Raw genomic sequence first — 22,104 nt, 5'->3', positions numbered from 1 at the left:
CAAAACTTAGGGCAGGTCTACAGCCAGAGGTCCACCCGAGCCACCTAACGGGCTTGTAGTCCTGGGATGAAAGGGTTGGATTTCCATGTGCTTTCAGCCCCAGTTCTTTGTGAGAGGGAGGGCACAGTCCTGTTACGCGATTAGAACAGGGATTTGGGAATCAGAACTGCTCGGTTTTACACCTGGCTCTGTCACTGGCTTGCTCTCTAACCTTGGGCAACTCACAGATTCCTTAATCTCATTTTTACCAGCGAAGAAACTAATATTTACATACCTTGTTGCAGGGGTACATGAAGTTAATGAACGTTCACTAGATGCTTTGGGGCCTGCAGATAGAAGGCACAATACAATTACTAATCGTTTTTCCTCTGACTCAGTGAGGCATTTAATTAGATAAAAGGCCAATTTATATAAAATTGACCCCCCAAAAAATATCTAATGCCAAATGAAATAAGCCAGTGGAATTCAGTGCCCCAAAGAAATTTTAGACTTTTATGAAGAATAGGGTCTACAATTATGGGCAGTAATTGTTAATGGAATATGCAGTCTTTCCTTTCTGGTTTCAACCCCACTACTAGTTGATAGTGATCAAAAGTCATTACTATCTGTCATTCAACCTGAAATGAACTGGTAGGTCTCCATTTTCAGAGGATAAGTGGTTACATAAAAAAGTAAACCCACTACTATTGGCTCTTTTCACCAAGAATAGGAGGGGAAATTGAACAATCCTCTCAAACATATGTACCGATGAAGTTTTAATGCCGAAAATCAGGGAAAGTCAAGAACATTTTAGACCTTTGCTGTGAAAGATGTTTTAACTAGGTCTATTTGGTTTTGCATTAGTCAAGTTTCATGCCTAAATCACAAATATTAAGAACAGCTGGGATGATTTTATACATAAAAGGAAACTGAAAAGCAGTGAAGGGTGACTGCCTGAAACTATTTTTCTAGAACGTGGATTTGACATTTTTAGTCTACTCTAAAAATACTAGATGGCACCAGAGAATTAATCTAAAGAGCATGAAAGGTTACATAACTTTTGCTAACAGTTACTGTGAATCAAACCTACAGTCCCTAATGTAGCAACATTTTCATTTAAGTCAATAGTACTTAAGGGCCCAATTCCCCCTGAAGTCAAGGGACAAAGTCCCATTCATTTCCATGGGAGTTGGATGAAGCCATGGGACTGGAAGACTGGGCTCTAATATGCTCATTGTTAGTAAACTAGTTGGGAGCACAAATTAAATTTACCTTAAAATATGACTAATGGGAAAAGAACAGTGCCTTTTAAAACAGAATGGTAAGATTTTCATATGGCCTTATATTCACATGTTCATAACGTGAAAAATTCTCCTTTCTAACTGAAATTTTCCATGCTTGATTTTAGTCTGGGATGACTCCTTTCCCTCCCTCATTTGAGCAAGCTGACTTGAGGGGGTGTGTGTGTGTTTAAAAACAAATTTCTGCTCTGATCACTCAAAATGGCTAAACCTTTTCAATTTAAGGTCCTGATCCTGCAGATCCTCAGCTGATGTTAATTACAATAGTTCAGTTGATTTCAGCTGAGCTATAGCATCTTACACAAGTTGAAGATCAGGGTCTGTGAGCAGTCCCACTGAAGTCAATGGGATTACTCACAAAATGCATAAAGTGAAGCACATTAATAATTCTTTTCAGGATTAAGGCCTAGATGTTCAGAATGACTAAATCCTCACTGAAAATTACCCAATAACTATTTACAAAAATAATAAAAACAAACTAGAGTTAGAAAGTTAAAAGCACTTAAAAATAGAGCCATTCTCCCAGTGTGGGGGCAACTTTAAGAGAGGCACAGTCTACATAGCTAGCTCTATGCCAGCCAGAAAGGTGTATGCCGGGGCAATTGTTTTATGGCTTTCCTGTTAAGCCTCATATACAATATTACTCTCAAGAAAAAAGCAATTATAAATATTTTATCACATTTTATTATCTAGTGATAAATATACTAAGTGATCATTTCCACTGAAGAGTCTCCCTGAAGAGAAAATATTTAGAGACAGAAATCAAGATAACAAAAATAATGCACACAAAAAGGTGAATAAGCCGTGGGTCAGAAGTAAGGTTGTTGTGTGGTGATGAAATATGCATATTTCCCTACCTTTTTATGTGCCTGGGTTTTGTAAATGATGCAATAACTACATTGTTTTCACTTAGCAACCGTAATCTACCTTTTCTATAGATATTTCAAATTACGTACTGAAATCTTGTTGCTCTTGCAAAAGCAAACTAATCTGCTAATATGCACAAAGCTCAGTTGTGCAAAACCAGATCAACACACCTTAAAAACATTAGGAAAAACAAACCTCATTTAAAATTTTAATTGTTTAACTCAACTCATTGTATCCCTCTAACTCACTTCTCAGTGCCATCTAAGGCCCTGTCTACATGAAATTTTCAGCCACCAGTACTACTGTACTGGTGCAACCCCCTAATGTAGACCCTGATTATGTCAATGGAGTTCTGGTCCACGATTAGGGCTCCTAGATGCTACTGCAATATAAATAATCATAGACTTTTCAGACTGGAAAGGGCCCTGGGAAAGATTGGGAATGACATTTCTTACAAGACCACCAGTTGGGTGCAGGGAGCTTTGGGAGCTGACGTGGTTTTTACATGTACACCTCTACCCCGATATAACGCAACCCGATATAACACAAATTCGGATATAACACAGTAAAGCACTGCTCCGCGAGAGAGGGGCTGCGCACTCCGGTGGATCAAAGCAAGTTTGATATAACGCGTTTTCACCTATAACGTGGTAAGATTTTTTGGCTCCTAAGGACAGTGTTATATCGGTGTAGAGGTGTATCACGTTGTTCCTGGGTTTCACTTCCTGAAACAGCTTAAGCTCTTTGAATGCAATAGTTATAAATTGAAATTTCCCCTCACAAAATGGCATTTTAAACCCCAAAGCCAAAAAAGTGTCTAATACTGTAGAGCAACCAGTGCAACTAACCTCACTGGTGATTCTACCAGAAGTTGTGTGGCAGAGAAGTAGGGCAGCTAGCTCAAAAATCCTTCATACATGGCACTGCTTTGTGATTCTGTTCTACGTTAGCTACTGCCAGTTTGGTGACCTAGTTGAGCGATTGCAGTGACCTAGCTATCTAAGCCAAATGGGTTGCAATCTTGAGGGCCAAGATAACAAAGTCAAAATCTTTGGACTGGCAGATGACTGAGCCCAATCTGTTCATCAGGGTAGCATGAGAATCAATTTAGGGGGCAGATTTTGAAGGAATGGCTGCTATCTTGCAGACTAAGAAGTGCTTCTCAAAGGAAACAGGACCTTATCAGTCATAGCTTGGTCCAGATTAGGCTAGTCCAAGTCAACCAACTCTTGGAGAGATTTGTGCATGAGGAAAATAGTGCATACCTAGGAATTATTCCTCCCAAATATTATTCTTAGCCTTTCCAATGTGGATTTGCATCATCAAGGTAGCCAGTGCTCTTACTGCAGTGTTGCCAACTCTCACAGTTTTATTGTGAGTCTTGCAACAGATGTTTTACTTAAAGCCTCAGCTCCCAGACATAAGTGAGTATAAGAGTATTTCAGCATTTTTTTAAAGCGGTAAGTTACTAGCCCTTGTGTTTGCTGAGAAAAGCTTGAAAAATGTGATCCGCGTGCACCCTGAAGGCTCAAAAAACAGAATGCAAGTAAAAAACTTTTTAAAAAAAATCACCTTTTTTTAAGCCAATCATGATTTCTTGGGGCCAGACTCATGATTATTGAATATTCAGGGCTGGCAATACTATGAGTGTAAGGGTTTCTGGGTGTTTGGAAAGAACAGGCAATTCCTTACTTCAGTCTAGAACATGGGTCAGCAACCTTTCAGAAGTGCTGTGCCAAGTCTTCATTTATTCACTCTAATTTAAGGTTTCGTGAGCCAGTAATACTTTTTAACAAGGTCTCTTTCTATAAGTCTATAATATATAACTAAACTATTGTTATATGTAAAGTAAAGAACGTTTTAATAGTGTTTATGAAGCTTCATTTAAAATTAAATTAAAATGCAGAGCCCCCCAGACTGTGGCCAGGACCCAGGCAGTGCAAGTGCCACTGAAAATTAGCTCACGTGCTGCCTTTGGCATGCGTGCCAGAGGTTGCCTACCACTGATCTAAATGGACAGTCCATATAGATTTCACCCTTTCTGGCTCCCATCTCTCCCTGCAATATTGATCCAAGCAAACACCCCAGATACTTTTCAAGTTCAGAAGACAATAGCATGTGCATTTAAGAGGAAAAGCAGCGACTATACCAGCAACAGGGCCGGGGTAGGGGACGACACTGCCACCACATAAAGGAGCATTAGGAGGTTCTTTCAAATGAACCTGTGCACCTAATACTCTTATTGACAGTGCCCAAGGGAGTTTCAGCTTCTCCTGGATTGATGCAGTGCCAGAGAAGGGGAGAGGAGAGTGGGAGCATGAGACAGCAGCGGGGCCATGCAAAGAAGGGGCCCAGTTGCAACTTGCGTCGCCTTGCACTAGTCCAGGCTCCCCCTTTAAAGTCCAGGGGCCAGGAGAGAGGCGCACAAGCCGCTCATGCAGCATCTGGGAGCTCTAACATAGCTGCTTCCCCGAGCCTCATGGGCAGGGACTTCAGAACTCACATCCAAGATCACCGAGGGGCCTTTTCGCTGCCCCACAGGGAAGAATCCCTGGCCGGCAGCTGCCTGCCCTTCCTGGAGAAACACACTGTTGGAGAGCAGCAGGCTGAGTGGGGCCAGTGGCCGGGAACCCAGGCCAGCGACGGGCTGAGCCGCTCAGGGGTCCCGGCCACTGGCCCCGCTCAGCCCGCTGCCGGCCTGGGGTTTCTTTCACCCAGGCTGGCAGCGGGCTGAGCAGGGCCAGCGGCTGGGTCTTTGGCTAGCAGCAGTGTGCCATTAAAAATCGGTTCACGTGCCACCTTTGGCATGCGTGCCGTAGGTTGCCGACCCCTGGTCTAGAAGATGTGTGTTGGGTGAAGTGGGGGGTAAACCAAAGTTATGTCTATAGTTTATGGCCATGTGCAGAGTACAGAGGCTAGCAGTGCAGATTTGAGGCATGGCTTATGCAAGTAGATTAGAGCAGTAGTTTTCAAACTTTTTTCTGGCAACCCAGTTGAAGAAAACTGTTGATGCCTGTGACCCAACTGAGCTGGGTTTGGGGTGTGGGAGGGGCTCAGGACTGGGGCAGAGGGTTGAGGTGAAGGGTTGAGGGCTGCAGGGTAGGGGTGCAGGCTCTGGGGTGCAGCTGGGGATGAGGGGCTTGGGGTGCAGGAAGGGGCTCTGGGTTTGGGGTGGCTCAGGGCTGGAGCAGGGGATTGGGGCATGGGATTACCTCGGGCGGCTCCTGGGCAGCAGTGCAGCAGAGGTGCAGAGGCAGGCTTCCTGCCTGGCCTGGCACCGCAGACTGCGCTGCATCCCAGAAGTGGCCAGCAGCAGGTCCGGCTCCTAGGCGAAGGCGCACAAGCAGCTCCACACGGCTCTTGCCCGCAGGCACCGCCCCCCCGCCCCCATTGGCCAGAAGCCAGTCAAATGGGAGTGCAGAGCCAGTGCTCAGGGTGGGGGCAGCAAGCAGAGCCCTGTGGCCCCCCCAGCTAGACCTGCTGCTGGGGCCCAGTGCCATGTCAGAACAGGTAGGGACTAGCCTGCCTTAGCTGGGCAGCACCACCAAAGGGACTTTTAATGGCCCAGTCAGCAGTGCTGACCAGAGCTGCCGCTGCAACACAATGCTTTACATTCTGCGACCCAGTACTGGGTCTCAACCCCCAGTTTGAAAACCACTGGATTAGGGTAACTAATATGTCAGAACACAAGGGTATATACACTACCTCTCTCCTTACATGTCTAAGCAGTGATTCCCACACCTACACTGATTTTAGCAGTATAGTGTCCTGCTGCCTCTCCCCTGCCAGAGCCTTTCCTCCCTACAGTGAAAGGCTCCCTCCATTGCAAAAGTGCAGAGCTGAGCTCTAGCCACTCATTTTGTCAGAACAGACACAATTGTGATCAAAGCAGCAGGAAACACCTAAGATGGCAGAGCAGCAGCCACAGCTGAACTGCAAGACAGAGTCTGAGGAGAGGCTGCCACTGTAAGGAAGACATGGTAGAAGAGAGCCCTTATCCAACAGGACTCCGAACTGTTGGAAATAGAGTAGGTAACAGGGTGACATCTCCTACATCCCAAAGAAGAGTTGCAGAGGTTGCAGGGTGAACTGTCCCCCATCAGCTTAGACACAAGACAGGGATAGACTGAAGTGAGGAAAGGAACAGCCAAAGTATCTCTCATGCATAAAGGTACCAGCAAAAGGGGTACCCAAAGCAGATCTTACCTGGGGCACTCACATGGGGTTTTGCACCCTTAGCACATGCTCAGAGGTGAGTTGGGAGAGCAGGCAGGGAAGTAAGTTTTTCTCTCACAGAGGAATCTCAGGACGACCCTTTCACCTGGAGTTTCTTATACTTTTTTTCTGTTCCTTCTTGTATTCCTTCCTTCTCTTTCTTATCCATCATCCTTCTGTCTGGGGGAACTGGAAGAACAGCAGAGAGATTAAGCAAGGGCTACCTGATTCCAGGACAATTACAAAAAGACACAGGGAGAGATTAGTTTCAATCTGCCTTATTTAAATTAATTTTCTTGATAGGTGTACATTCCATAGTCTCGGATTCATTTTAAGTCGTGTAGGAGGAGGCTCTTGTACGGTGGTAATTTTGTTTTCAGTTATCTTCTAAATTGTTTTAAAGTAGAGTCCACAATGTTGAATTTTATCCAAAATTAATACTACAGAAATAACATAGCATTTGCAGGGAAGAGAAATTATTCAGAATGTAGACATCCATCTCCCCATTCTCCTTGTTGGTCACCCACATCACCTCAATCAAACCCTTAATTGTTCACTTTTAACTCCTGATGGAAATACTCTTTTCTTCCCTGTGGGTGTATTTTAATTTTGTAAATTAAAAACCAGCCATTTAAAATTCTTCCACAGCGAGCAGATCCTCAGTTGGGGTAAACTGTCATAACTCACTGACTTCAATCAGAACTAGGACAATTTACCTCAGTTGAAGAGCTGCACCTGTGTTCTTGTTCATTTTATCAACCTCTTAAGTGCTTCACCAGATGTTTCATCATCACAAATGGAGCAGGATTTTGTCTTTAGAGAGTACACCACCACCTTTGTTCACACACTGAAACAGGATCCAGTGAAAGAACATGAAGTTATTAAGCCAGATTCTCTATTTCACTTGGATCATTTTACTCCACCTGAGTGGAAATCTCCCACACATATCCAGCAGAGGATACCTCCACACAGGAGTCTCCTCAGAAGGCACAGTGTTGACAGAGCCAGTTCCCTCCCATCCGAACCAGCAACAACCAGTGAAGCGAGAGTGCGTCTAGAGCACAATGCACTCTGGTAATCTCCAACTGATGTATTGTTCTTAGGTAACCAGTTACCTGTCTGCCTTTGCACCTACCCCTGGAATATGGCCCAATTGTTTACTTGGTCTAATCTGAATGATCTCCTTCTGACTCAAAAATCTTGTGCTGAACTCCAAGACTTTCCTCTGGGGAAAAAAACCAACCAACCAAAAACCTCTGCAAACCTTTCTGATGTTTTGTCCTTGTAATTCTTACATTTCCATTGAAGGCTTTTAGCATTAGAACGTCTTTTAATACTTAAAAGTAAGCATAAATTACACCTGTAGCCGTGTTTATTTGAAATATGGTGAGTACTTAATTGCAATATGCAATTTCTGCTTCCTCAAGGAAATTTTAATTGAAACTTTAATTTCAGAAGAAAAATGATTTCTAATGATTAAATGTTATCTATGATGTCTCAATTTTACTAGAATTAGATTATTTGCATTTCAAACCTGTGGTTAAAGCAAAATTATCGGGATTATTACATTCTAGAATCAGAATGCAGATAATGCATTTTAAGCAGCTACCACTCAATTCAGCAAATCAAAACTTTGTTATTTTTCTTTCCTCTGAGGTGGCTACAAAGAATGGCTCTGTGCTTACTAAAATAACATGATCATGTTAGTTAGTAAGTCAGAAAGCTATTTGCTGCAGTGCACCATCCTCTACAATAAGAATTACTGCACTGGTGTAGCTACACAAATGCAACCCCTCCCCCTCTCCAAGTATATGCATGTCACTGGTATATAAGTTGAAAACGGGGTGAACTGCAGTGGTGCAAATCCCATTTTACACCAATGCAGATTCTCTATACTAATACTGGTATAGCTAAACAGTGCAAAAATTCATAGTGTGGACAGACCTTAAAAACATTTACAATGCAAAGTATGTATTATGCATTACATCCCAAACTGCTTTATAAAATATCACAGATATACAAGCAATACACAGAGATCATTTAATCTACGTCTTGAATGCAGTCAATACTAAGGTGAAACATCTTTTTGACAGTGTAGTGATGGTGTAATAATTTATGGGAGGGAGTGAATAACATTCAGTTGAAATTGCAGGGAGAGTTTAGGTAGAATTCACATCTTGGGCTGGAATTTGCTCAAAACATCAGATTTAAAATCTCACCTGGTATACCAAACACTATGAGTCTTGAATGACCACTGATATTCATGACTTGTTAATCAGGTGCACTTTGCTGAGGTGCTAACTCCATTCCAGGATATTGGTTCAGGATCAATTTACAAGACTGTCACTTCATCTGTACATACACACTGCAGCTGGGAGCATGCTTCCCAGCTTGAATAGACACGTGCTATCTCTGCTCAAGCTAGCAGGCTAGGAATAGCAGTGCAGCAGCACAGGTGGCAGTTCAGACTAGTCACCCGAGTGCAAAACCACCCAGAACTCCTGGGTACATACTTGGGCAACTAGCCCAAGCCACTGCATGTGCTACCCCTGACTACACTGCTATTTTTATTGTGCTAGATCAAGTAGAGCTAGCACATGTCTGTCTACTCAAGCTGGGAAGCATGGTCCTAGCTGCAGTGCAGAGGTATTCACTGAGTCACCAACACCATTGCTTACACCAGTGGTTCTCAAACTTCTGTACTGGTGACCCCTTTCACATAGCAAGCCTCTGAGTGAGACCCCCCCCCCATATACATTAAAAACACTTTTTAATACATTTAACACCATTATAAATGTTGGAGGCAAAGCAGGGTTTGGCATGGAGGCTGACAGCTCATGACCCCCCCCCCCCCATGTAATAACCTCACAACCCCGAGGGGTCCCAATGCCCAGTTTGAGAACCCCAGGCCTACACAATCTGTCTATTCCTTTGAAATCTCTTTCAAGTACTGATCCATTTACAGTTTATCTTGTGAGAGATCTGAAAGGATTACATCCAAAGATGGTATGGCAAAGAAAATTATATATATGGTTTGTAATCTGCTGCTTTGAAATGTATGACTATTTCTTCTCAAATGAGCCCTCTGAAATAAAAACAAAGGTATCAGAGATTCTGCTGGATCTCCAAATTTAAAATAGGACAATGACAGGTTAAGTGAATCTAGTATACATTCATCTGAAAAAGGAGTAACAGAAAGCACACTCAAGACCTGAAGATAGGATTCAGATGAGAACAGATAAGATGGATGCCACTGAACTAATAGTGAGTAGTAGACTGAAACAAGAAGGCGCAGACAACCAGGGAGCATACAGGAAAAATATATTTATCCTAAATGGCTTAAATTAAAGGTAGCAATAATAGTTGCAGCTGCCAACGTAATCAAAAGATTTAGACAAGCACTTAAAAGGTAACAGGATATAAAAAAGCAAAACAGATTGATGGACAGATTTAGATGGGCATTATGGCGCTCCCAGCCATATCCATCTTCAGACCTAATGTTTTACTATGATAAAATACTAGAAATAAATTACTTTAAAGCACATCAAATTTTGGGCCTAAACCTTGACAATCTCCTCTTTCCTAGCAATAGCTATCAGGTGGCATATTTCAAAGATTGTGTGGCAAGTAATGGTTTATTTTGTTTATAGGATCAGAGATTTATTTTCAGTATAATTGGCTGTTATTTTCCCTTCAGATTTTCATAAAAATCAGAGACTAAGATTCATAAGGTTATCTAGTGCCTTCCCCTGGCTGAGCAGGATGCGATATATCCGTCATGTTTTAAAATTACCTTATTTTGTGTAAAATAACCTTTTTTTTTAATTGAACTGTTCTTTGGTTTAGCAAGTTATCTTGTTATAATATTGTATCTGAATAACACTGGTAAAAGCAGCACAATACCCATATAAATGCTACAGGAAATAGGCTGAAATGGATTCTCTCCGAAACCAGGGAAGAACACCAGGAAGTTACCATTAACTAATTCACAGAATTTGTATGTAGTTATATCAAAACAGATACATGACCTTGACCTGAATTCTTAACTTTGAATATCTTCAAGTTTTCTATTTTGTAACACATCTTAATGTGTGTTTTAACACCTTGGAATTTTACTAATAGCTTCACCTACACTGCTCACAGGTATAAATTTAATCTGTATTCATGTTAAAAATTATTTTCATGTATCAAGGCTGACATCATGGGTAGTCAAAGAATATGTTTAATAAAAAATAATTAAACTTCCATTTCCTCTATAGAACATCATAGAAAGTAATTCAATAAATTACAAATGACTTTTTAAGACGGTTGTTCAACTACAGAAAGCAAATTCAGACTACACAGAACACAACTGGCAAATATTGCAAATGTCCAAAAGAAAAACTGGACTAAGACTTGTATCATGAAGCCTGAAACAAGGGATAGAAATACAAGGCAGTAATAGCTAAAGTTCTTTTAGTAACTACCAACACACACTTTATCATCACCTTGGATATCCTTTTAACTGTAACTTCAGTATTAATGTAAATCTACTGAAGTTTCCTTACAACCCTTAACTTTATACAACCATATTTGCATATTGTTTAGCTGATAGTGAGACACATTTTTCCTCTTCCAATTGATAATGATTAAAAATAAATCCAATACATTATGTTGAAGTCTTTATCAGCCTTAATTATTTTAAACTGTAATTGCCTTATTACATAGAAAGAGAATCACTAGAACGATAAGCAAACTCACTTGACCATAATTAGGAAAATACTTTATTTAATAAATTTGATATAAATTAGGTTTTAGCCACAAGATTTAGTATTTCTTTTGTGGGGTAAGGATGTTGTTGAAATACTCCATCAGCAAACTAAGTTAATAACTGTGTTTGAAAAACTTTGGCTATTTCATAGATGCATCCTAGTTAAACGGAAGTGCTATATTACAAAGGGCAAAAATATTAAATATGCAATACATCCCTTCATGATGAAGAATTGCTACACCCTTCTCTTGGCAGGTTTTAATTTTCACTATTTCTAAGACACTGTATGAAAGGCCAAAAATCAGAATACTATTGTGGGAAAATACAGTAACCAGCACAATCCAAATGGGACTTGTATAATTGTGTAATTACATGTAATACTGCTTCTAATCATGGGGTTAATTATTTTGCACATAGAAACGTATAATGTATTGGAAAAGTTCTTGGTAAAAAACAGTATTGTTTACTATACAAGCGAGCAACAGAACTATATCAAAATATACAATTTTTTTTAATTTATCCGTTTGAAAAGCTTTTTCAATGACTTCTACTAGTACCTGTATCTATTCTCTCTGAGCACTTCTCTATTCTTGGACCACAAATGCGATAACTAAAGTCAATTGAAATCTCAGTTCAAACATGTAAGTGTGAATCTGGGCCATGTCAGAGTAATAGCAGCTTCAGCAGAAAAAGAGGAATCATATCACACATCAAATATTAGACTGATTTTATACAGTAAAGGGTTCTAAGGATTTGGATTTGAACAGATATCTTATGCCCTGTTATTGTTGTTTACAGGATTAACTTATCTGTCTTTACTATTCAAAGTGCTTTTTTAAATTTTAAATTGGGCAACTCAGCATAATATATAAACTAAATCCTCAAGAATGATTTTGGGTAACATTTCATCATAACAATTAGTCATATTTAAACCTGTAGAGAAGTCTAAACTCAAAATGAGTTTAAACTATCAATATTCTTCTTTACCATTATTATCTGGTAATCCCAGGGGGCTTTGTTACATAAAACACAAATAAAAATCTACATAAACAAAGCAAACAAACATTTTTTACATGAAGTATGCAGTGTTGAAAGGTCTTTTCAGTGGCACTTCATGAGAGTTTGCCTTTTCTGAGTTTTGGGGATACTACTCCTCAATCAGGACACTGTATTTCTGTGGAGGGAGCCCAAAACTTTTCAAGGTTTAAACTAAATAGGTCTCTGTGGTGCCAAAGTAGGATGAGATAGGACTATTTTGTGCCAACTTCCCTTTACTATTACCAAAGAGAACGCTTCTGATGAGAAAAAACAGTCCTATCTCTTGCCAGATTAACATGATATCATAGAGGATGTGTTTAAAAACAAAACAAAACCTGAAAACAAGTATAGAAACCAATGTAAACTTCCTAAACTAACTCAGCTGAGGTAACAGATAGCCAGTTTAACTAGCTGATTGGGAAACCTTTTTTCCTCCTTCTAAACACACTTGTACCTGAATTGGAAACATCAGCAGTGCATCGCAACACTACAGCATTTTCATGTAATTAAAGCAATGGATGGTGACGTAGATTCTACAGCTTTCATGACATTCATTAGCTGCCCAAATTATTGCTGAGTTTTGATCTGTAAATTATAAGTGTCAAGGAGGCTGTAAAACTATATTCAAATTAAATCAATAATATGCCTAAAATATTCTGTGTTCACTGCAAATATATTAAATATACAGCTCTCACTGAGCATTATTTTCATAAAATAACCTCCCAACAAAATTATGCCATTTGTTGTAATTTTACACCATTGTGTATTGATAGTACATACAAGTTCAGAAACTTATGAACTTCAAGAAATATTACATGCAAAACATCTCTGAAAGCAGTTTGCACTTCTAAACAAATACTGAAAGTTCAGTCAATAAATCATTTGATGCGCTCAACACTGGGTTATTTACAATGAAATAATTAAAGAATAAATTCAAAATCAGTTCATAATTTAAGTACATAGTCTGGGGTCAGTCTTCATCACTAGAATCTGAATCCTCAGATGAAGATGATGTACTGTCAGATCCAGATGAAGCATCTGCTTTCTCTGAACTCTCATCTGTGCTATTTTCATTATGAGAACTTGGCTCTGTTCCCCCTTTGTCTTCCTGATCTCTAATCCTAGAATTTTCCTCCTTTTCCTCTATAGGCTTGGCTGAGCCTGTCTCATTGTTTTCAGTGTTCTGTACATCGAAAATATTGGATTGGGACAATGCTGGGATATGAAGATTAAGGCCTGGAGTGAGAAGCATCCCTGGATAAAGCATATTAGACAAAAGTAACGGGTTAAGAGCTAAGGGGTTGGCAGCAGCAGAGGACGTAGAGGGAGAACTTGACACAGAGTCTTCACCGCCATTATTAGCATGTTGGTTTTCTGTCCTTTCTTTCTTTACATCTGGCTCTTTTGAGTCATTTCCCTTTTTCTCCTCTGAAACAGATTCTGTAGACTTTGTTAGGAGTCCTCCCATACCCAGCAAGTTTGGTAATCCAGCCATTCCTGACAGTAGCATGGGAAACATGGCAGCCATATTCTTAGCTTCTCCTCCAGTAGTTAGTCCAGCAGGCATTCCCATTACTCCTGCTGTTACTTGCAGTGATTGCAAGTTTTGCAGGTTTTGTTGTAAGGCCTGAAGAGTCGATATATCCACTCCTGGAAGTATTCCATTGGCTAGCAAAGGGTTGACCGAAACATTTGCTGCTGTTGCAGCTGCTGCTGCAGCTGTTGCCTTGGCAATCTCACTTTTAGGCCGTCTCCCCCTCCTGCTTACTTCTTCTCGTACAACAGGCCCAGTGAGAATACGGTCAAACATACCTTCAGGAAGAAATCCCTGAAACAGATACATTCTATATTAATATATGAAAATGAATGCCACTACAGGAAAATAAGGTTAAAGCTATGTTGATTAAAAATTAAATACTCAAGAATAGTTCCAAAAACCATTGTTTAACTAAATTTAGCACAGCAGTTTGATTAACCAGACAACTCCCTGAAAGTTTGTGACTGATCTGTGCTGCCACTTCGCAAAGGTACCTCATTCAAGCCTCAATCCTGCAATGAGCCCTGTAACCCTGAATAGTCCTCTGTACCCACATTGATCCCTACTACCTTTAATGAGACTCTCCACAGGCCCAGAGGATCATCCTCACAGGGTTTATTGTAGGATTTGGCCTAAGCAATCTGAATTTAAGATTTAAAATCTAGTGTGGATTTAGGATCTTTCAACAGATTTTAGTGTAATTTCCAGATTCCAATAATTCATTTGATTTTTTTAAAAAATGCCTAGTTACTGTGACTAAAAGATAACAGAGCTATCGAATTTAATAGGAAAAATAATTGTGCATTTTCATGTGGAGCCATGATCTGTGAACATTTTAATGTTTCTTCACATTTCACACAAGCTGCTAAAGACTGAAAGTCCAAATAAATTGAAACCCAAGACACTTAAAATCTTCTCTTGCGACCTGGGAGTGGTGTTCTACTATCTATGTAAATCCTATCTAGCGGTAAAGATAGGACTCCAACTGTGCTCTGGTGTTCTTTTTGAAGTACAGTTCTGTCTTGAAGACTGACTATAAAAAGGGCACCACAGGATTCAATTTTTATTATAACTCAATATAAAATTTGCTCAGTATACAAGATCCCTTAATTAAAAAAAACAAAAAAACTAAAACTGTCAGCCCTCCTATTCAACCAAGGATTTGAAAATCAAGCTCTATTCTTTCTGCTTTCAGGAGCATCATTAAAAAAAAAAAATCTACAGGGCAAATTCTATTCTCATTTATATCTTCCTAATCATTGTCACCAGTTCTGCTCCTCGTTACTGCTGTGATACTTCATTGCCCTTCATAGAGGTACCTGGGTATAAAAGAGGGAAGAACCTAGTCCTGCAACTAGAACTTCACAATTCTGTTGGCATATTAACCAGAATAGAATCTAGTTCACTGTTAGCTGTACTGGCCCTGCTATACCAACAAGAAAAAAACCCCTGCAAAAATTACTTTGTCACTAAAGCAAGTGCTCAGAATTTTCAACAAACATAAGGATGAGTTAAGAAAGAAGATACTATTTTTAAATATTATAGTACTTATGATTAACTGCAGAAGCCTAAAATGTTGTTAATAAATAAATAAAAAACCTGCAATCCTCTGACTGAGGCTGACTGTGTACAGCAAATGTAGTACAATCCCTATCAGTTCTGGCAGGTGGGTATACAGACTTCACAGGATTACCACCAGAAATTATCTTCATCTCTATGTGGACATGAGAAGTGGAACGGTAAATAAAGTTCCCAGAGCAGGATTTTATCATCTAACATTTTGAGGCCTGGACCTCTAGCCACTTTTAGTTGCATGGAGATAAAGGAGGGTGGGTTTACAGCTGTGTCTCTATAGGTGGGGGGGTGGTAGTGGGTTTTTTTTTTAATTTTTTTATTTTTTAAAGTACTCATCCCAATAAAACAAAGGACAGATGAATCAGTTATACAGTTTTCACAATGAAAATATATGCATGCTGTTTTGCTAAGCCTGCAATCAAAAAACAGCATCAATAATTAAATGAAATTTTCCCTTTCAACTTACTGGGGTACAAACCTCAAATAAAACCATCTGTGTTATCCTGATCTACTGCACTTATAACAGATTGTCACGTTTTACAGATAACAGGATTTGTTTTTTGGGTTTGTTTTTTCATTACAGAAATAAAAACATCCTTGTAGTTTCCTTCTTCTGTACCACATGTCCCATGAGATTTGGCTATTTCCTACAAGTTCTACAGAAAGGGGAAAATTTGTAAATGGCCTCAGAAATTGTGGTCACAAATTTTTGCATACACCTATGTGTGCACAAAGTCTACATTTAGCAAATCAGGTTGGCACATGCACAATTATTTGATCTGCAAATCTGAATGCAAACTGTGTGACCACAAATAGCTACAAATTCAATTTTTCAAACTGTATATTAAAATCTAGTTTACAATGCAGAAGGGGCTGCAATAAATATATATTCTTAGAGCTACGTTCCTAAGTCCTAACCTGGGAAAAACTACACATTAGATGCATCTTGCTATTGGCATTAATCTGCTCCCGTGCCAGTGGGGAGCATGTTCCTTCTGTCACACAATTCTAGTAGCACATACAGAGTGGAGAGCCAAACAGAAGAAACAGCATAGGTGAGGCCAGAGCAGCACAAACCATGCTCCTGGGAATCAGAGGGCACAAGACACTAGAGTACAATTTTCTAAAGTGCCAACTGAGTCAGGAGCCTAAGTCTGATTTTCAAAAGAGACAAGTCACATTTGAACATGAGACATAAGCAATTCAGAAAATTTTGCTCTAAGTCTAGATTATGATCTCTACTTTAAAAGCCTGCTCACTGTAGAGCTGTAAATATTAAACACATTTTTTATTCTACAAGGACAGATGTATGACACCCCAAACAATTGAACTTTTACTAGAAAATAAAATGCAGAGCATAATAGCTATTTTAATAAATAGTTGGCTCTTAATTTAAGTACCTAGTACAATTAAATCAATCCTCAAAAATTCTACTTGCTCATTTTCCCAGGACAAGTAATTTTATTTTGACAGCCAATTAAAATTTTTATTTTGTAATTAGTTTCATCCTTGTGGCAAAGGATAGATAAGTAGATATCATGGGTAGGCAGGTAGATTTTCCTAAGAGCGTCCAAAGGTACATTAAACAACAGTTGCCTGACTTTAGTACCTGAAACCAATGCTAGTATCAGTCTGCCTCGTTTAAAAAAAAAAAAAAAAAGCAAGCAAGCAGACTTCACATCATAGATCATGACATTGTTCATCCTATAAATACTCACAGACTGTTTCACAACATCTCCCCATTCAGGAGCTACTCCATACTCTGGATTTTCTTTCAAGAATCTGCACAAGTCTTTCAGTGGTGGAGCAAAAGCACCTCCCACCTAAAAAATAAAAGTTTACTTTGGATTTTCCTGATTTGATAATCTGGTTTCATTTATGTCTTTTTCAAAAAATCAGATATAACCTGACAGCATTAGAAAGCGAAACAGCACTCCAGATTTGTCATTAGTTTCTGTCAGGATGGAATAGAATTGGCACTCTATAAATTTGTTCCAGACGTCAGCAGCCACTAAACTCGCATATACGTAGCAACTTCAATATCTGAGAATCTTACTAATGTAAGATTAGTATAAATGCCAGGGTTCATTTCAGAAATGTACTGAAATGGGATTTTGTCACACTAATAATGAATATATGAAATGAGGTGTCAAAGTTTTAAAAGGAAAATTCATACTCCTTTTGTTTATTAAAAATTGCTTACCTTTTGGTGGGTGAATCAGTTCTACTCTATCACCACTGAATCTGCTTTTCAAGCGGCACCCTTTTTGTCTAATAAGAGCTGCTCTTTCTGACAGGGTAATCTATTTATTGTCCTATAGTTTCCCACACACAAAAAGATCAAACTTTAATTCTGAGTTAAGGTTTCTAAACAGCATATACCATCAATGCAACCCATAAAAAGCAAGGAAATAAGCAGTAAGTCATCAAAAATCCCTGTCATCAATTCCCCTTTTTTACACCTCATCATGACATGGAAGGGGAGAAATAGGGTTTGACCTAGGACAGAGCTGAATGAAAGGAAGGAGAGGGAAGAGGAGCGCTTCCTCTTTGTTTTTCTCCACTCAAGCTCCTTTCAGCTCAGGCTTCATTTTTAATTCACACGCCCCATGTCCTCCACATCTCTGTTAACTGCCAGACCTTCTCTAACCAGCTCTTCGTCTCTCCTTAGCAGTGGTGGATTAGGCACTGGGCCAAAGGAGCCTGTGCCCAGGGGCCCCAGACAATTGGGGCATCCCTCCACTCCAACTGCTCGGCCCACCCAGCACTCCTGCTGGGGAGTGGGGTTGGGGTACAGGGGCTTCCTCCGCTCCCCAGCAGGAGTGCTGGGAGGGTGGGCGGGGGGATGGGCAAGCCCCTGTGCTCTGACTCTTTCTCCCACAGTGCTGGGGGGATGGGGAGAAGGGGGCACTTGCTCTGGTCCAGGGCCCCACAAAACAGAAATCCGCCTCTGCTCCTTAGCTCCCCATGGAGCTGCCGCATGGACAACTGAGAGAACCAAAAAGAGAAGAGAAGAAATGAGCCAGGTGATCAGGGATGTTGGGGCAGAGTAGTAATTGGGAACACAGAAGGTAATGGGGCAGGCAGTTTACAGTGGTGAATCTCCTTGCAGCAAAGAGGGAGTATCACTGTGCAGGCAGCTTGTGGCGGGGGGAGCTCAAATGTCTCTGCACTGGGACAACCACCTTTGATAGGATTCGCTAGTGCTCTTGGCTCAGCTCCTTGGGATACCACCACGGGAGAACATAGTGTATTTGTGTCAAAGCACCGGCACTGGCTCCTCCTGGGGCTGCTAACTCAGTGCACTGGGGAGCTTAGGGGAGTCCTTCCAATGCTGGGACAGGCCTTGGTATAGACATGTGGGGATTCCCTCATTTTAGACACCCCCTTTGCCCCCCACACAAAAAAAAAATCACATACTCAGGCCTTCCTGAATCCTGCACTCCATCAGGCAGCTTTATGAATGAGTTGGCAGTATCAGAGGGCCTAAAAATTGGGCATGGGGGAGTGAGTGGCTAGCAAGGGCAAAGAGGTTTGGGGATTTTAGGTGCAGAAGAGTGTTTTGCCTGGGGGTCCTCAGGCCACAGAAAAGGCTTCAGAGACCAGTGCTCTTGCGGAATTGGTGCTTGAAAGTCTTCCTGGTGCTGCTCCCTCATTCTCCTACACAGAAGCACAGAGCCACTAGGAGCCCTTGATTGATAAATATTGATGTATGTGCAGCATAGCTCCATTTTCCTGCCACTGCTGTTTGGTGTGCTGGACAGCCAAGGCTGAAGTACCAGAAGAGCTGAGTATCTGTGCATTGATGAAACAGCACTTGAAGGACTCCCTACAGCAATGCTGCTTTGGGTACACTGTTCAGACTCAAAACCACACTCACGCCCACCACCCCAAGCTCACTCCGACATGCAGAAGTGTTATTCACTCTATTTCCCTGCACATTACCCTTCCCCAAAGCCCAGCTCAATTCCTTCATGCCCTTCCCAAACCCTGATCCATCTGCCTGCAATTCCACATCCCTACCCCAAGCCACATCTCTCCCCCAGAACAGCTCCCTTTACCCTGCTATGAAACCTGCCAACTTGACTCATAATGGGTATGTTGGTGAATCAGAATGCAGGTTGGCAGACTGAACACAGAAATAGCTCACAAATCTGAGCAAGTTTATTGGCCAGTCTCAGTGCAAGATAACCTACTGAATTAATTTTAAAAACCTTGAAAGTAGATGATGTCTGAAAGGTAATACAAAGTATGCGTGAAGTTTAGTATTTCTGGTGTTTGTGGCTATTTAACTAGTCATCCAAACAAGTGTACGTAAGCCAAGGCAAAAACTTCAAGGGGGCATTTTTCAAGTGTTTCCTTTGGAGAAGTTAGCAAACCCTTTATTAAGAAAGTTACAGTAAACTTGCTGAAAGTGTAATTCTCAACACAATCATTAAGGAATGTGAGTGGACACAGTAATAGGATTACCTTTCTAGCATTTCTTCTATTGATCAGCTGAACACGTTCTTCACCAGTGAGACTATTAACATCCAGTTTATTAGGGTTTCGACAACGGTGCCTTTTTTGTTTGGGCCTCCCATCATGAAGCTGCATTCTCTGTTTCAGAGGGATTTAAAAATGAATTAATAGTCTTAGTTTTCTAATAAAACTACTTACAAAAGTGCTGAGAAAGTGGACTTGTTTATTTATTCTTATAAGCCTCCCGCTCATTTTAAGGTAAATCTTTTCATATTTCCAACATCACAAGCAGTCTTATCTTGTACAGTAACTCCTGAAAAATGCAACTTTAAGCGAAACAATGTTAAGGGGGGGGTTAGGTTCCAGGGTAAAATTTTTCGCCAGACAAAAGACACACACACAGTATAAGTTTTAAATAAACAATTTAATACTGTACACAGCAATGATGATTGTGAAGCTTGGTTGAGGTAGTGAAGTCAGAGGGTGGAAGAGGGTTGGATATTTCCCAGGGAATACCTTACTGCTAAACGATGAACTAGCACTCGGCTGAGCCTCAAGGGTTAACGCATTGTTAATGTAGCTTCACACTCTACAAGGCAGCAAGAATGGAGGGAGGGGAGACAGCGTGGCAGAGAGAGAGACACACACACATTGTCCCTTTAAGTATGCTGACCCCACTCTAAGTATGCTGCTCTGCTTTAAAAGGCAGTAAGTTGAGACAGCAGCTGTGGCCAGCCAGCTTCCTCTGTCCTGAGCCCTGTCATGTCCCCCCCGCTCTGTGGAAATGGGGTAAAGGAGTGGAGGGCAGGAGTGGCAAGAGGGACACCCTGACATTATCGCCCCTCTTCCTTCCCCTTGCACAGCAAGCAGGAGGCTCCTGCGAGCAGCACTAAGGCAAAGGTGGGAGGGACAGCTGAACTGCCCGGCAGTTGATAGCCTGCTGGGTGGCTGCTGCACAGGAAACTTAGGAGTGAGGAGCTGATGGAGGGGCTGCCAGTCCACCCTGGTTCCAAGCCCCCACAAGCCAGCTGCAACAGGCTGCTTTTTCTCCAAGCAGTGGACAAAGCAGGCAGCTGCCAATCGACAGGAGCACTGCACAACTTTGAACGAGCATGTTCTCTAATTGATCAGCAACGTAACAATGAAACAACATTAACCGGGACAACGTTAAGTGAGGAGTTACTGTACAGCTGTTATCTCCTGATTTTAAAAACTGAGACAGTCTCAAAGCAGTGCACGGTCAAATCCCCTGCACTACTCTGAAAATCTCAGTATAAAATTCTGGACATTCAGACTACGTTCTTTTAAAATGTATCAATACACTTAGTTAATTTTTCCCCAATTATACATTTACTTATCAGCTGGTCAACATATAGCAGAGTAATAGCATTCATTGGGATGTAATGAGTATGAAACACTAAGTTGTCACTCCCAGTTGCTAGTTTGAGGAGAGTGGTGGAAAGGACAACAGGAAAAGGAAAACTGAGGTGACAAATGAAACAGGAGGCTCTTTGAGGTGTGTGATCTGTGTTCCACACATGGATACACATGCACACCACATGCCTAAGTCAAGAATTTTTCACAAGCAGCATCTTTTAACCTGCACATGTGCTATGTCTCTCCTTGTGCTTCGAACCGAGGGCATAAAGGGCGGTCTGGACCAATGCCTCTCCAGTTCCTACTCTTACCTCAAATCCAAAAGATCCAGAACAGAAGGGACAGAGAGTGGGAGTGAAATGCAGATAGGGACCGCACATTTTGAAGAACTTCCAGTTACAGATAAGTAATCTGCATTTCTTCTTCGAGTGTGTATGTGTATTCCACAGGTGGGAGATTAACAAGCAGTACTCAAATGGATGTTGGGTGTGAGGAGGAAGTGATAGCTGACTGTAATACTGCTATCCTCACAGCTGTATCTGCCAGAGAAGATGGACCAAAGCATAATATATAGTGAAGGTATGCAAGGAGCTCACAGTAACTGCCCTTCATATCTCTACTACGTATCAGCCTCCTGGCAGGGTAGAGACAGTTTTAGAGATGTAGCAGAGGTTCCTTGAGCTTTAGTACAATGAGCCCTCACTCCATCTGGGAAGAGGGGGAAATATGAGCTAGTTGATAACACAAAGGATAATACAATCAGAAATCCATTTAGAAAATCTCTAAACACATACAGCTTGACCCCATGATCTCTTTGCTATGGAAACAAATAGTTTAGATGTCTTTCTAATGTCTTTTGTTCTTTGTAGGTAAAAGGCCAATGCCCTTCGGACATCCAGAGAATGCAGCCTCCTCATTTCATCTGAGGCACATGGTTTGGGGGGAAAATAGTGGTAAGTGGGTGGTATGACTCATATGAAACTCAGAAACTTCTTTAGAGATGT

The 22,104-nt window shown here is 41.0% G+C and overlaps 1 protein-coding gene across 13 annotated transcripts in view; it reads right to left on the bottom strand.

The window, feature by feature from the left end:
* Positions 1-10,566: 10,566 nt before the first annotated feature.
* Positions 10,567-22,104, bottom strand: part of CHD9 (chromodomain helicase DNA binding protein 9) — a 202,578-nt gene continuing 191,040 nt past the window's right edge. For all 13 annotated transcript variants that reach the window (XM_050922495.1, XM_050922500.1, XM_050922499.1 and 10 more), the window contains 3 exons: positions 19,733-19,861; positions 16,981-17,085; positions 10,567-13,978 (listed from right to left, as the gene is read on the bottom strand). In XM_050922495.1, the coding sequence (XP_050778452.1) occupies positions 13,121-13,978; positions 16,981-17,085; positions 19,733-19,861 (1,092 nt within the window). In that variant the 3' untranslated portion in view covers positions 10,567-13,120. The remainder of the gene's footprint in view (positions 13,979-16,980; positions 17,086-19,732; positions 19,862-22,104) is intronic.

Source organism: Gopherus flavomarginatus, chromosome 14, assembly GCF_025201925.1.
Source record: "Gopherus flavomarginatus isolate rGopFla2 chromosome 14, rGopFla2.mat.asm, whole genome shotgun sequence".
NCBI classification, from domain to species: domain Eukaryota; kingdom Metazoa; phylum Chordata; order Testudines; family Testudinidae; genus Gopherus; species Gopherus flavomarginatus.
The sequence above is the reverse complement of the archived record's forward strand: the minus strand, read 5'-3'. Positions and strand labels throughout refer to the sequence as shown.